Consider the following 13,102-nt stretch of genomic DNA (forward strand, 5'->3'; position numbering starts at 1 on the left):
AAGGTGCCCTTTGTGCTGAGAGGGGGTCTTAGAGTCCTAGAGGGGACCTGCTTTGTGCTGAGAGGGAGTCTTAGAGTCCTAGAGGGGACCTGCAAGGTGAAATGCACATCACATAAAATGTGAAAAACAAACACATCACAACCAGTGTTATAATTAGAGTGATGCGTGTTCTGGTTTAACCACAGGATGGGCTCTCATTCACCTTTCACTAACACCCTGGCACCACCAACTAAAACCATAGTGGGACAGCTGCCTGCCCAATAAGAGCGATACTTTCTAAATAACATGGGCGCTTCTGAGAATAGCCCTTGAATGATCAAGCACTTGATTCTTGCTATCAGAACTGGCCCACAGGATTATATTAAGTCTTGCCTTAACAATGAATTGAGGTTCTTAAAGAAAAATGTTGAAGTGTCACGTCTTTTATAATGCTGGATCAAGTTGAGAGATATCGGAATCAGACATACTATTTTGGCTGAGAAAGAAATAAGATGTGGTCCCACTGTCAAGAAAATGTATAAATTTGGGAGAACTAAAACCTGGCTGATTCTGTGCCCTTTATGAGCCCCATGTTCTAGTTCTGGGAAAGAAGTAGCTATCTTGCTACAGCTGTGTGGATTTCTTTATTCAAACACGAATTCACGTGCACTTCACCAGAGGTCAGTCTTGTTAGACATCAAACAAGAGAAAGTCAAATTTATATTAGATTTGACTTCCGACCTAAAAGACAGAGAAGAAGGGGTTTGCCGGAAGGCTGGAGGTGTTCTGAACCAAACACTGGCTAGCTCTCTCCTTGGATATCTCTTAGTTATCCTGCAGGCAACCCACCTAGTAGAGCTCCATATGATTGTAGGAAAACAAGAACAGCTGCCATCTTCCATCAGTCACCCAGCGTTACCTAAGACAAAACACGATTGCTGATGACATGGGTGCTGAATCAGTCATTTTTCTCCCATGTTCTTTTCAGTACCATTTCAATTTGGCCTTTAATTTTTAATTGATTCTGTTTTTTCAAACTGTGCATGGGCATGTTTTTGTAGTACATCCAATTGATCTCACTGAGTGAACCTCTAAAGAGTCACAGAACAGCCTTTGACAAGCATCAGGCAGACACACTCATCCGGAAAGATAAAGTTAATTATATGTTGACCCTGCCTGCCCTACAGCATTGCCTATCACTGCCCATCTGTCAGTCGGAAAAGTGTTTGTGCACAACCAATGCACTCTGTCCCTCGTTCACAAGTCTCTGCACTCTCAGGGGATTATAGTAAGGGTGGGTTAAAAAATACATTAAATAATATTCAACCAGTGTATAACAAGGACACTTTTTCAAACCCAAATGCCCGATCATCCTTCAACTTGAGGGCAATCTTTTATTTAATTTATTCATTTTTTATTTCTTCCCACAATTCGTTTTTCTGGTACTAGTTTGCCTGGTCTTCCCTTGGCTGCTGTTGTCTGCAGAGAAGCTGGAGTGTGAAGGCACTTATTGATGGGATGTTGTTTGTTTCTCTTGCTGTAGGCTGTGACAGATGGAGTGATGGGACTGTGCCTTTTTTGCGTGAGGCCCCGCCCTCCCCCTCCCTTCTTCTACTTTACTCTCTCCCCATCTGGCATGGAGCCTGGAAGTGGTGAACTAGCACCTTACTCAAACCTAAGGGTGCCATAGGCGGATTCCAGCACAGAGAAGCCTTTCCTCTCTGCCTAAAATGTTTGGTTTCTTACACCATGTCAGTTTTATCCTGTCTGTTGCTAATTAAATATAATTATAGACATATCTATTTTTCCCTCATGCTTTATTTTTACTAGTCTTTTTTTTTCTAAATGAAAATAAGTGCTTATTAGTCAGGTGACACTTTAAATCATGGCTAGAAATTTCTACAGTTCCAACTTAATAGCAGAGGAATAACATAATGTAATTCCTCTGAATTCTGCATGCTTTCATGTTGAATTCAGGTCTATCTTTGTGACATTTTCTCCTCCATGAAGTACCAACAGAGGGCAGATTTAAACAGATTTAAAAGCGAATACTGTAGAATGCAGTGGAATTATTTAAGATCATCAGAGTTTATTCCTTTGCTACTCCGTTAGTATTCATTAGGAAGCTGTGGCTACTGAACTGTTTTAACTCCATTCTCCTGTGTCTTAGTTCTCTCTGCATGCCTGTGTGCCTACAATGGCATGAACATTGCACTACTATTCAGAACTTCGTGAACATCATCAGCACCTTCACTGTGAATGAGATCGATATTACTGTTTCAGTGACATTAAAGCACAGTAATATATGAAAGGAATGTTTTCTCTCATTTCAGGGATTTGTTCTGTTTATTTTTTTGCCAATGTGTGTTAATTTTAATTTTGCATATTTTTTCAATTTGTTTTTCATACTGTATTTCATGTGAGTCTTAGTGTGACAGCCTGTGTGTCTTCTTAAGTGGTTTTGAACACAACTGTGCGTCTTTTCTTCGATGTATGGCTTCATTTGCAAAACAAGGGATAGTAACTTTTATACTTTGAGATTAAAATAAATCTCTACATTTAAGGAGACAGATTTTTATATTTTAATTATTTTGACGCGTTGGTAAGGCTCCGTTAGGTTTTCAGAAATTATATAAAATAATTGGCATTAAAAAATTGATTTTCTGCATGATAATGAACACAAAATGGACTTCATCTGCTACAGGCTCGTGTTACAGTTGAAAAACAGTAAAGTTAAAATTCCTCTCATTAAAAGACAAAGAAAATGACGCTAGAGCCATAAAACTGCTTATTTTCTCGTTAGCATCAGTGCACTTATTGAACTGCTTGATTAAATAATTAAGACCAATCTGAATGTATCAAGTCACCCTGAATTGAAAGAGTAAAGTAGAGCACATGATTCATCTTATATATCTTACAAAGGAGAAGAGGCATCTCAATATAAGCTAAAGGAGTCTGTCACAAAATCCTATTTGCTGGTGTTGAAGGTATAGCACTTGCATCATCCTAAAGAATTAATGTGTTTTACTTTCACATAACTAACAAAATACACATTCTTCAACTGAAAGCAAGTGCAGTAACTTCACTTTAATTTAGAATAGCAAACATACAATAAAAAAAGCTATAAAGGCCCAAAGACATTCAGTTACATCTTAATTTCTTTCTTTGTTTTCATATAAAAAGTGGGTTGATTAATATTCACCACTTGCACTTCAGATGTATTTAGTAATGTTGGTTTTAAGATATAATTTGAGCTGGTGGGATTTTTGGATTCATTACACATCAAATGAGAAGCGCACGTATAAAATGCTTGAGAAAGTGAAGTATGAGTGGCAGTTAATTACACATAAGTGTGTGCAAACCATTAGCAGTCCCTTGCATGTGAAGTGCGTTATTAGTAGGAACTTGTTACCCATGTATTCATTTCAAAATAATACATTAAAATGGGCAGACCAAACATCAAGCAAAGTATTTTTCAGGATTTGTATTTCATATGGTGGTGTTGGAGGTCCATTTGTTTTCATCCCTCTAGAAACCAAAAATCCTTAAAGAAGCCTGCACAGTACTTCTGCAGGTTACTGAAGGACTTCACTTGTGCGTTTTTATTCTGGAGTGAACTCCATAAAGAAAACAATTAATTATCTAATACTGCTTTTGCTCTTTATAACAATTGTTCAAACAATTTACTGGTTTCGTAATGAAAGGGAAAACAGATTCCTCTTATAAATCTATTGTTGCAGGGCTACTTTTTGATCCTTTGTCTTAGCTGAAATGACTGTCCTCTCACACTATGTATGTACAAACACTCACTCACTCATGAGATAACTTCATGAGAAGTGTGAGAGGTCAAGATTTTAGTCAGATTGGATCACCATGCTACCATATCATCCTGCCCGGTTTTCCACTCAAGCCATGGCTGGTTTCCTGGTTGAGTCAATTTTTCCAAGGCTGGAATTGCCATTAATTCCTGTTACACCCCCGAAAATTTGAAATCAGATGCTGTTAATCAGCTTGGTTTGACTAATATAGACCTCGCACAGGAGGAACATGGAGGAATGTCGGTCATTTTCCATGCTGTCAGTTTTGCGTCTCCCACCTGTTGAACCAGTCAGCTAATGACCGCTCAGAAGCAACAATTGAGACTCAGATTCCTCCCAAATCTACATTTACTGGTTTGGCTGCTCAAGAACAAGAGAAATAAAGTCACAGTACAATAAATCCGTATACTTACAATTTGATCAAAGAAAACTAAAATAGTAACAAATATTCCAACCTAATTATAACATTGTGAGCTGTGCTTCACATGCTGTGGAGTCTGACAAACGCATTTACTAGAAAGGCCACATTGAATGCTTTCTTAGTCACATTGATGTTCAGTGTGACACAATCATTTTTAACCAAATTTCTTAAAATCACAGGATTTGAGAGATTGTAAAAGTTTAGACCTACCTTGTTATTTGCTTGATCTTAGAGTAATTCCAAAAAGTAAGGAAGATCAAAAAAATTATATTATTAGTCAATATTTAAGTTACCATTATTTTAGGTTACGGCCTAAAATATATGGTTTTTAGTTTTATAGTACAACAGTTACTGAAAGTAACCTTTTTGTCAAGGCAAAGTTTCTAATACTTTAATGGACCATTCTAAATAGGGATACTGGATTGGTTTTTTTAAATCTCACTAACTTATTTTGTCTTACAATTTTGAGAATTTACTGTGAAAGACTCACTTTAATATTACATTGAAGAAGTTCCAAAGCAAATTAAACAAAGTACAGCTGTGAGAATGTGCTTGAGCATTAGCATTTTGAAGGGTTAAAACTATCTCCCCTTGCACAAATTAGGTCGCACTGACCCATGTCAGAAAGATTAAAATAAGGCAAGATAGGTGATCTTATCAAACACATGACTGAGCTAATCAGAAATCCCTGTTGTGGTGCTGCTTTTCTGATCATTCTATATATATCAAGAAACAAGAAATTCCAAAAGTATTTAGTTTTTTATTAACAGAATTTTAAGTTTTTGTGAGAATTTTTCATTATAAAATGGTCTTTGCCCAATCCCAACCAGAACTTTTCTATGCACCCTTTCATACCAAAAAGCTCTAGGTTCATCAGCTGTGTTGAAAACATGTTTTCTGTTTTCTGTGGCTGCATTCTTGATACCGAGAGTGAGCGTGGGCTGTGACCTGAGGCTTATCAGACTTGTTGTTTCAGGCTTTGTCCCTCTGCTTCCCATGTGCACATTACTAACTCAGTGTTGTCAATTTAGAAAACAGCATATAAAAGTATGCACAACCCGAGATACTGTGTTTGCTAATTCTGTCTTTTCACTGAGGGAAGCACGCGGCATAATGACTTTACCAGTGACAGGACTTCAAAAGCAGATTGTTTTCTTTCTAGCAAATTGGCAGAAATGTTATCAGGAAATGTTTACAGCTCCTTAGATTTGCTAAATGCATATACAGAGGGTTTGTAAAATGAATTCTGTTTACTAGTCACAAACTGTAATGCGATAGAAAATGCGAAGAAACACAGAGGTGTAATTTTATATGCTAATTTGGATCTAAGGCACCGTTGTTTTCCAATAATACACATTGCTGCACCATTTTGGGACTTGAATAGATTCAGAAATGGGAGACACTTCTTTTCTCTCTTTTTGAAAAACGTCTGCTTGTTAATGAACAGCTTATTGAAGGAAGGACAGTATACAGTGTAAACCTCCCACTACACCTGTAATGAACACATAGTGAATTTATTGAGTGCTAAAATACTTCTTGGAAAACAATGGAAATGCAGTAGGTACACACTCACAATTCAGACATCTGCAGGCCTCAACGCATAAAATATTCCATCGTGGTAATTTTCTTACATGTGTTCTGGAATCATTGTAACTTGTCCTCAAAACGCATTAAATCAGTACCACTTTCCAATATTTGGAAATTGGAATACTACAACCCACTGATGTCATTTTCTTAATGAAAACCAGCATCATGCATAGTAATAGTTTGACTCCTATGACCAATCATGTAACTTTTCACTTCCTCTGATGGATCTTAATTCCAGCAAAAAAAACAACAATAATGTATTGATCAATGTTCCCTTCGTTGTGTCCATTACTTTTTGAAGAAATGCCATTGGCTTTGATTTGCTTTGCGAGTCACTGTTTTAAGTCACAGGTGTCAGTAAAGTACTGTAGCATGTTTTTTTTGTGTGAATAGTGACATTGAAAGCTTTGTCAAATGCAAAAGGCAACCTCTGTAAACTACAATATTACATTTTATACTCTTAGCCTGTATAATACAAAGAGCTTGATAGGTCATTGTGTATTTTCAGTGTTCCTGTTGATGACTGTTGCAGAATGAGCTGGGACTATTACTTATTGTAAATTAGTTTGAAAGAGCACTTGTTTCTGGTGCAGACATACTATATGATGGGTCTACTCTTGTAAATTTGTACAGTAACATTTATAAAGTTTTCTACACTTTAAAAATTATTTATAATTTCAGCTAATCTAATGAATGTCAGCTCTTTAAACTGCAGATGCTGTTACCTTTTTGTGTTTTGTGCAGCGTTTGGTGGGGTAATGATGTCAAAACTTATTTATGCCAATAAAGAATTTGAGACCTGTTGCATTACACTGCCATCTTTTTCAAAGAAATCAGTGACATGACTGGTGCATATTTAGCAGAATACCTCTTATGAAACATCACCAACAGATTTTTATCAGCAATTGCACTGTCAAAAAACAATGGGTCAGTTTGCAATTGTTTTTTTTATTTTAGCTTTGAATTCTTTATCTTTATATATTTTTTAGTATGTTAGGTCTCTAATGCCACATAACTTATTTGAATATAGATCTAAAGCACATTTAATCATTTTAGAGATAATTTTCAATAATACCTTTTTGAATAACATTGGACTGCTATATTTTCTTTATTTTACTAATTACCATTAACACTCTAAAAGTACTGGGAACATTTTAATGGCTCTTTAAACTAGATCATGCCTGGATATTGTTAACTACGATCTTCACTATTTTGACAGTGAGTGAGACTGAAGTAAAATGTTTGGTATCTAAAATTTTAAATTGTAATGGCAATGAGGATGTGGGTGCAAAGAGCAAAATTAAACAGACTCTTGACAGAAAAATCACTATTCCTTATGAAATTGATTTAACTTACAGTAGCCCTGTTTGTGTCATGAATCATGGTCTATTTTGCTAGTTTGAATTTACAGTAATTCTGATGGAAGTCAATTATCGAGTCTTTAATGGCATTCTTCTGGCTTCTGTGATATACTTACGTAACCCTGATTTTGTTGTGCAGCAGAGTTCATGATTCAAACTCTAAGCTGTATAGTCTTACAGCAGTAGCTCTGTATACAAAGGCTTAGACTGAAGAAAACTACTGCCTAATTGAAAATTAGAAGTCTGGTGCTTGATGCTGGCTTTATCTTAGAAAGAAATTCCCTGTCTTTATTAAATGTTGGGCTTGTAATTTGTGTGTTGAGAATTTGACTTAAACCAGACCTTGATGTGATTTATTTAACCTCAACTGGTTATACAGACTGTTGACAGGGGACTTAAAGTGATACAAAGCCAGTTAATGGAAAATGTAAATTGTTTCTTATGGTATGTCTGTGATCAACAGTTTTTAGTAGAGTATAGTTATTGCAAAGAATATCAACATTTGCTAATCAGAACCAAATTCCTGAGAAACCAGTAGTGTCAAGAAGCGTAAATCAGGACCCTATACAGACGGCAGAGTCCGGAAGGGACTGAAACAGACACGGGGAGGAGACGACTAGGAACTGGACTGGTAGACGAACAGGGGGGCGTGACGATGGTGCGCTGGTGTTCGGGGGGGCTTGGTCCAGGCGAACAAGTCCAAGGGAGTCCAAAGGGTGTAAAGCAAGAGTCCAGAGCCGGGCAATCCATCCAGGACAGACAAGACAAAGTTTAAAAACCGGAGTGGGATCCGGCACAGGGACGGGGAATAAAAGGGTTACATAGCCAGCCGCTCCAAGCCCCGGACTCAGACGGTCAGGACGCCGTGGTAAGCCTCCAGGAGAGACCTGATGGTAGACGAGCTTCTGGGCGTCCATCTACCAAAGCTGAGTGCCAAATGGTAGAAGCGACTGGCTTATATAGGGAGGGGCTGGATAACAGGCAGGCGCACAAAATCAACTAAAATGGAAAAACCCGGAGCGCCCATTAAGAGGAGGGGCTTACGATCGTGACAAGTATAAACATACAAAACATGTAATGTGGTGGTTCTTATCTAACAACTGTGTGAAAGTTTAAAGTTTTTTTTTATTTTTCACACATTTAGAAGAGTAAATTAATCCTGAGTTAAATCTCAAGAAAGCTGAGCTTGAGAAAGTCCTTCCAAAGGCTACAGCAGCAATTCAGTATTGTGAAGAATAGTACAGAAGGTCTCCAAGGTATTCGAGTATTCTTAATTCAGGGTTCAAGGTAAGAAAAGATGTAAAAGCAGGGTCTCCAGGAGGTATTGTAAAGAATATGTGTGGTGTCTGGCACAGCACAATAACAAACCAATCAGCAAAGAAGTCTTTGATTAAGTGTATTGCTTCACAACACATGAAAAGAGTTCTTCAGCAGAAAGTGTAGGGAAGACTGAATCATTGCATTTATATATACAGTTAGTGAAATTGGCGTAGTTGTGAAGGGGTTACAGCTTTAAATCCTGTTTTTAACGGCCCCCTACCAAGTTGAACTCCCCTTACATATTTATGCAAAGTGTTCAGAAGAGATTTAAGGGTCACACCTGTTCTTTAGAAAGTAGCAGTTTGTGCATGAATCATGCTAGGTAATTAAATCGATATGTTTTTGATGCTTTTTAGTAGACAGTTTCTCATCTAAAGCTTACGTTTATAAAGTGTTTCTTATTCCAAAATAAAAAAAATGACAAAAACAAAAGCTTTTAAGGTGATTATCTCATAATAAGCAAATATACAATTTGATCTTTTTATTTTGCTGTTTATCCCTTTGCATTTGTACAAATGTAGAGCAATATGACGTGAATTAAATCTACACTAAAAGGTTTAATTCAATAACATCTTTGGTGCATTCATTTGTTGGGAGCCTTATACACAATAATTACATGTTTGCACATTGTGGCTTTCTAATATACATACCATTCAAGATACACTAACAACATTGCCCTTTTCTTGATTATTGCCATGTTAAACGGTAGCAACATTAGGGGTTTAGGGCTGGAATTTATTAATGCCTGTTCAAACTGACATATTTAAACTTTACAAGTCTAAAATGTTTAAATATGTTAGGTGCTTGAATACAGAACAATACATAACACGACTGAGACCCTATTTTTGTAATTGGCCTAATCTTTTTTCAGCAAATTCTTTAGAATATGGTTAAATGATCCTTTTTTAATTTAAAATAGTACTCAATATGCTGCTTTTTAATGCTGATTTTTTTTAAATGTTTGGAAAAAGAACAACATATATAAGTTATGCGGCTGCAAGCGTTATATGGCGCGGTTACAATATAAATTAAAAGCACACTGAGTTGAAAACCGTGATTCACGAATTCTGGAGTTATTACTGTGAAAGGAAATACTGTGTTGAATCAAAGCAAACAAGGGCAGCAATTCGCATGAGAAATTGTTCCTCTGGTAGTATTTTATTTAATAGGAATTATATTCTAATTGAACTTGTGGCCCCAATAATAGGGCAATTTACATAATTCACATCTTTTTTAAAAATATGTTCTCTGACTGGCTGCCTAAAATCTTGGCATAAATTAACCCACTACAAGCTTCTTACCTCTCATTATACAGTATAATTCAAAGCTCATATTCTAAAATGGAACTCCTGCAGTATGGTCACTGTGGAAACCTGATGACAAAAATCTGTTTCCTTTAATCCTGATGGGAATTGGACAGTGAAGAGTACTATATTTTACCAAAAAATAAGTGACACGCAGTGAAATCTAATTGTCTTTTTGGGGTTTTTTTTTGGCAGCCTCTTGTTTACAAAAAAATGAAAGATAAATTTTGTTTGCAATGGTATTCCATATACTGTACACGCTGTACTGTATAAAATTAATATATTTCTGTTTCCTGGAAGCTTAATGCTTATTGGCATGGTGCTGCAGGTGTTAGCATTGCTGCCTTGCAGTGCTGGGGCTCTAGGCTCAATTACTGGGTATCTGCATGGAATTATACTGATGGAAAAAAGAAACGCATCACATCCTCCTCCAGACTCTGGCCCTCCCGTCTGCGTGGAACAAGCTGGAGAGTGACTCACCCGTGAAGAGGACCTGATGCCACTGCTGACGAGCCAGGTGTGACGTCTGCTAACAGGTCGCCTTGCTCTAAGGCCAGCAGCATGGAGCCTCACTGTCCTGTCACTGATGCGGGCATTGTGTCTGCCAGCAGCTTCAGCAGCAGTACGGGTGGCCGATCTGAAACGATCTCTCAGATAGACCAGTCTGATGTGTTGGTCCTGCTCTGGTGTGGTCTCTCGAGGACAACCGAATCTTGGACGGTCATCTGTCCTGCCGGTCTGCTGAAACCTTCTCTGCAGTTGGTTCACAGTGGAGTAGCTTACTACATAGTGCCTGACAAAGCTGGAACATGACATGCCTGCCTGCAGCATGCCAATGGCCCTCTCCTTTGCTTCTGGTGACATTTGAGACATTATGGAATGCACAGAAAACTGACTAAGTGTGGCCTTTTTCTTGCAGTGACCTAAGCTTTGAATTAAGGCCTTTTTAAAGGTGACCTGATCAGGCATTGTTCCACCTGGACCTCGTTGGGTAAAAGTGCACCTAACGAGCTTTTGTGTGATTGGCAAGTTGCAATGTCTCACTGCACAAGCTGTATTGCTGGTCAGAGGGGTTAAGACAAATGGACAACTTTTTGTGAAAGTACATAAGCTATAACTATAGTATTCTCATTCCAGAAAATGTTGTGTTTCTTTTTTCCATCAGTATATATGTTCTCCCCATGTTCTTGTGGGTTTCCTCAGGGTACTCAGGTTTCCTCTCACAGTCCAAAGACATACTGGTAGGTTAATTGGTTTCTAGGAAAATTGCCCCTGTGTGTGCTCTGCAATGGACTGTCGTCCCATCCAGAGTGTACCCTACCTTGAATATTGCTTGCCAGGATAGGCTCCAGCCCCCCTGCAAACCTACACTGTATATTGGATAAAGTGGTTAGAAAATGGTTGGATGGAAATTTAATGCTACCTTAATGCTTAGAAGCAACTCATTATCTACAGCAGATTATTTTACCTCCATGACCTAACATCTGCTAGATATTGCTCTAATTCCCCAGTATCTATTTATCATTATTAGGTCAATGTGCAGTTTTTTAATTTTTCTATTTGTTTGCTTATATAGAAACTGATGGCCAGGCTTTTCCTTGAAGATTTACTTTTGCATTGCAGTTGTCCTAAGTCTAAACAAATAGTGGTAAATGTATGGGGTATTTTTAGGGGGTTTATATGTCTTGTGCTGTCAGTACTCCTTTGAAATTTACATAGAAAACCAGAATTAATTTCCACAAAGCCATTAGTGGTGGCAGTAACTTTCTTAAATTAAACATAATTGGACAATGTATGATGAAAAACAATGTTCTTTGACATTAGTTTGCCTGCATGAAATGTTTCTCATGTGAATACAAATATATTTCAGAATTAATGTCCCAGAAAGAATAACATGAACTTCTCACCTTGGCTGATAGATCATCACAGACTTGGCCCTTGAACATTTCTCTTTCAGTGGTTTCACTGGTTTTCAGCTTCAGTGTGATTAGCCTTTACTTTCTGGGAACTTCTAGCACAATATAGCTCTCACAGTTCAGACAGGTCTGACCTTTCACAAGAAAAGAAAATTATTCCTGTTTTTTCACTACATTGCTCAAACCCAAAGTGGTTGTCTGTCATTTAACTTTGTAAGAGGGATTTTAAAACATGCTGTTAGAGTAATTACCTTTTGAGTAGTCAAATTCTAAGCCTTTTTAAGTTCTTCAGCAATTTTAATGGCTTATGCCTGAAATAAACCTTTTGCAATTAGAAAAAACAATAACCTATTAAAAAAGAAGACATGTTGGCCTGTTATTAAGTGCAAAATAATTAAAACTGCATAGATATAGTGTTGAAGAATTTCACACTTTGTTTGACTTTAGATTAAAAGTCCATAATTTCGACTTTATTAAAAAGCAAACTACTGTATGAATAATTTGGAATAAATTGTTGTTCTGTCCTACGAACAACAAATGCCCAAGCAAGAAACATATAAAGTATCTACTAAATAAGCCCCCCCCCCTCCTCCACCTAGGTGAAATTATTTGGCAGAATCTGAAAGGATTTTCTGAAAGAAGGTTAGAACATAACACGTTTTATAAGAAACGTATGTTAATGTTGGAATCAAGCAAATGGCCTGGTGGTATAGGATCCAGCTATAGGTTACTGGAAGCAGAGGAGATGTATGGGTGGAAGCTATGTACAAAAAATGTTAATAAAATACAAGTGACTTAAACAACGAATGCTCAGCAACCAGATTAACTCAAGAGAAACATGTTCTTTCTTCTTTGTAAAGGCAGAATCCAAACAAGGCAGATTTGCATTTTTAAGCTTTTATACGTACACAACCAAAACATACAATACGATATTGTTCACAAAATAATAGGATAATAAAAAAAACATTATAAGAAATCCCCTGTGGAGATGGTAAAATGTGTTCAAAGTATTTTGATGTATAGCAGACATGTGCAATAAAATATGATCTTCATTTTTAGTTTTCAACTCAGACTGACATTTTGAATACAGGTAATTATTTGTAATAAATGCATCATGATAAACAAAACTAGAGCACTCCATATTACGTAGCCTGCTTGTCTTAAGAGGAACCCATGTTGAAAGGCCTTGTAACTTTGTACTGGAGAGGAAAACCCATGCTCTTCCCAGATGCTCATCAACACAATGGAACCCACACATTTTCTAAGAGGTGCCTGCATCACATTTGGCTTTTATTTCAACCCCAGCAGCTGATGACCCCACAAGTCAGCCTACTTGAGAACTGCAGATAAGTAGAGCACAGTGCTCGTAGTTTTGGGAAATTACAGTCTTGTAATT

General features: G+C 37.2%; 1 protein-coding gene across 1 annotated transcript in view; it reads left to right on the top strand.

Moving 5' to 3' along the window:
• The window catches only part of ksr2 (kinase suppressor of ras 2), a 99,906-nt gene extending 97,616 nt beyond the window's left edge, over positions 1–2,290 (top strand). The window contains exon 22 of the mRNA XM_088618482.1: positions 1,523–2,290. Coding sequence (XP_088474608.1) covers positions 1,523–1,529 — 7 coding nt within the window. The 3' untranslated portion in view covers positions 1,530–2,290. The remainder of the gene's footprint in view (positions 1–1,522) is intronic.
• Positions 2,291–13,102: the final 10,812 nt, after the last annotated feature.

The sequence above is a fragment of the Lepisosteus platostomus genome, chromosome 24 (assembly GCF_059453375.1).
Source record: "Lepisosteus platostomus isolate fLepPlt1 chromosome 24, fLepPlt1.hap1, whole genome shotgun sequence".
Lineage (NCBI taxonomy): Eukaryota > Metazoa > Chordata > Actinopteri > Semionotiformes > Lepisosteidae > Lepisosteus > Lepisosteus platostomus.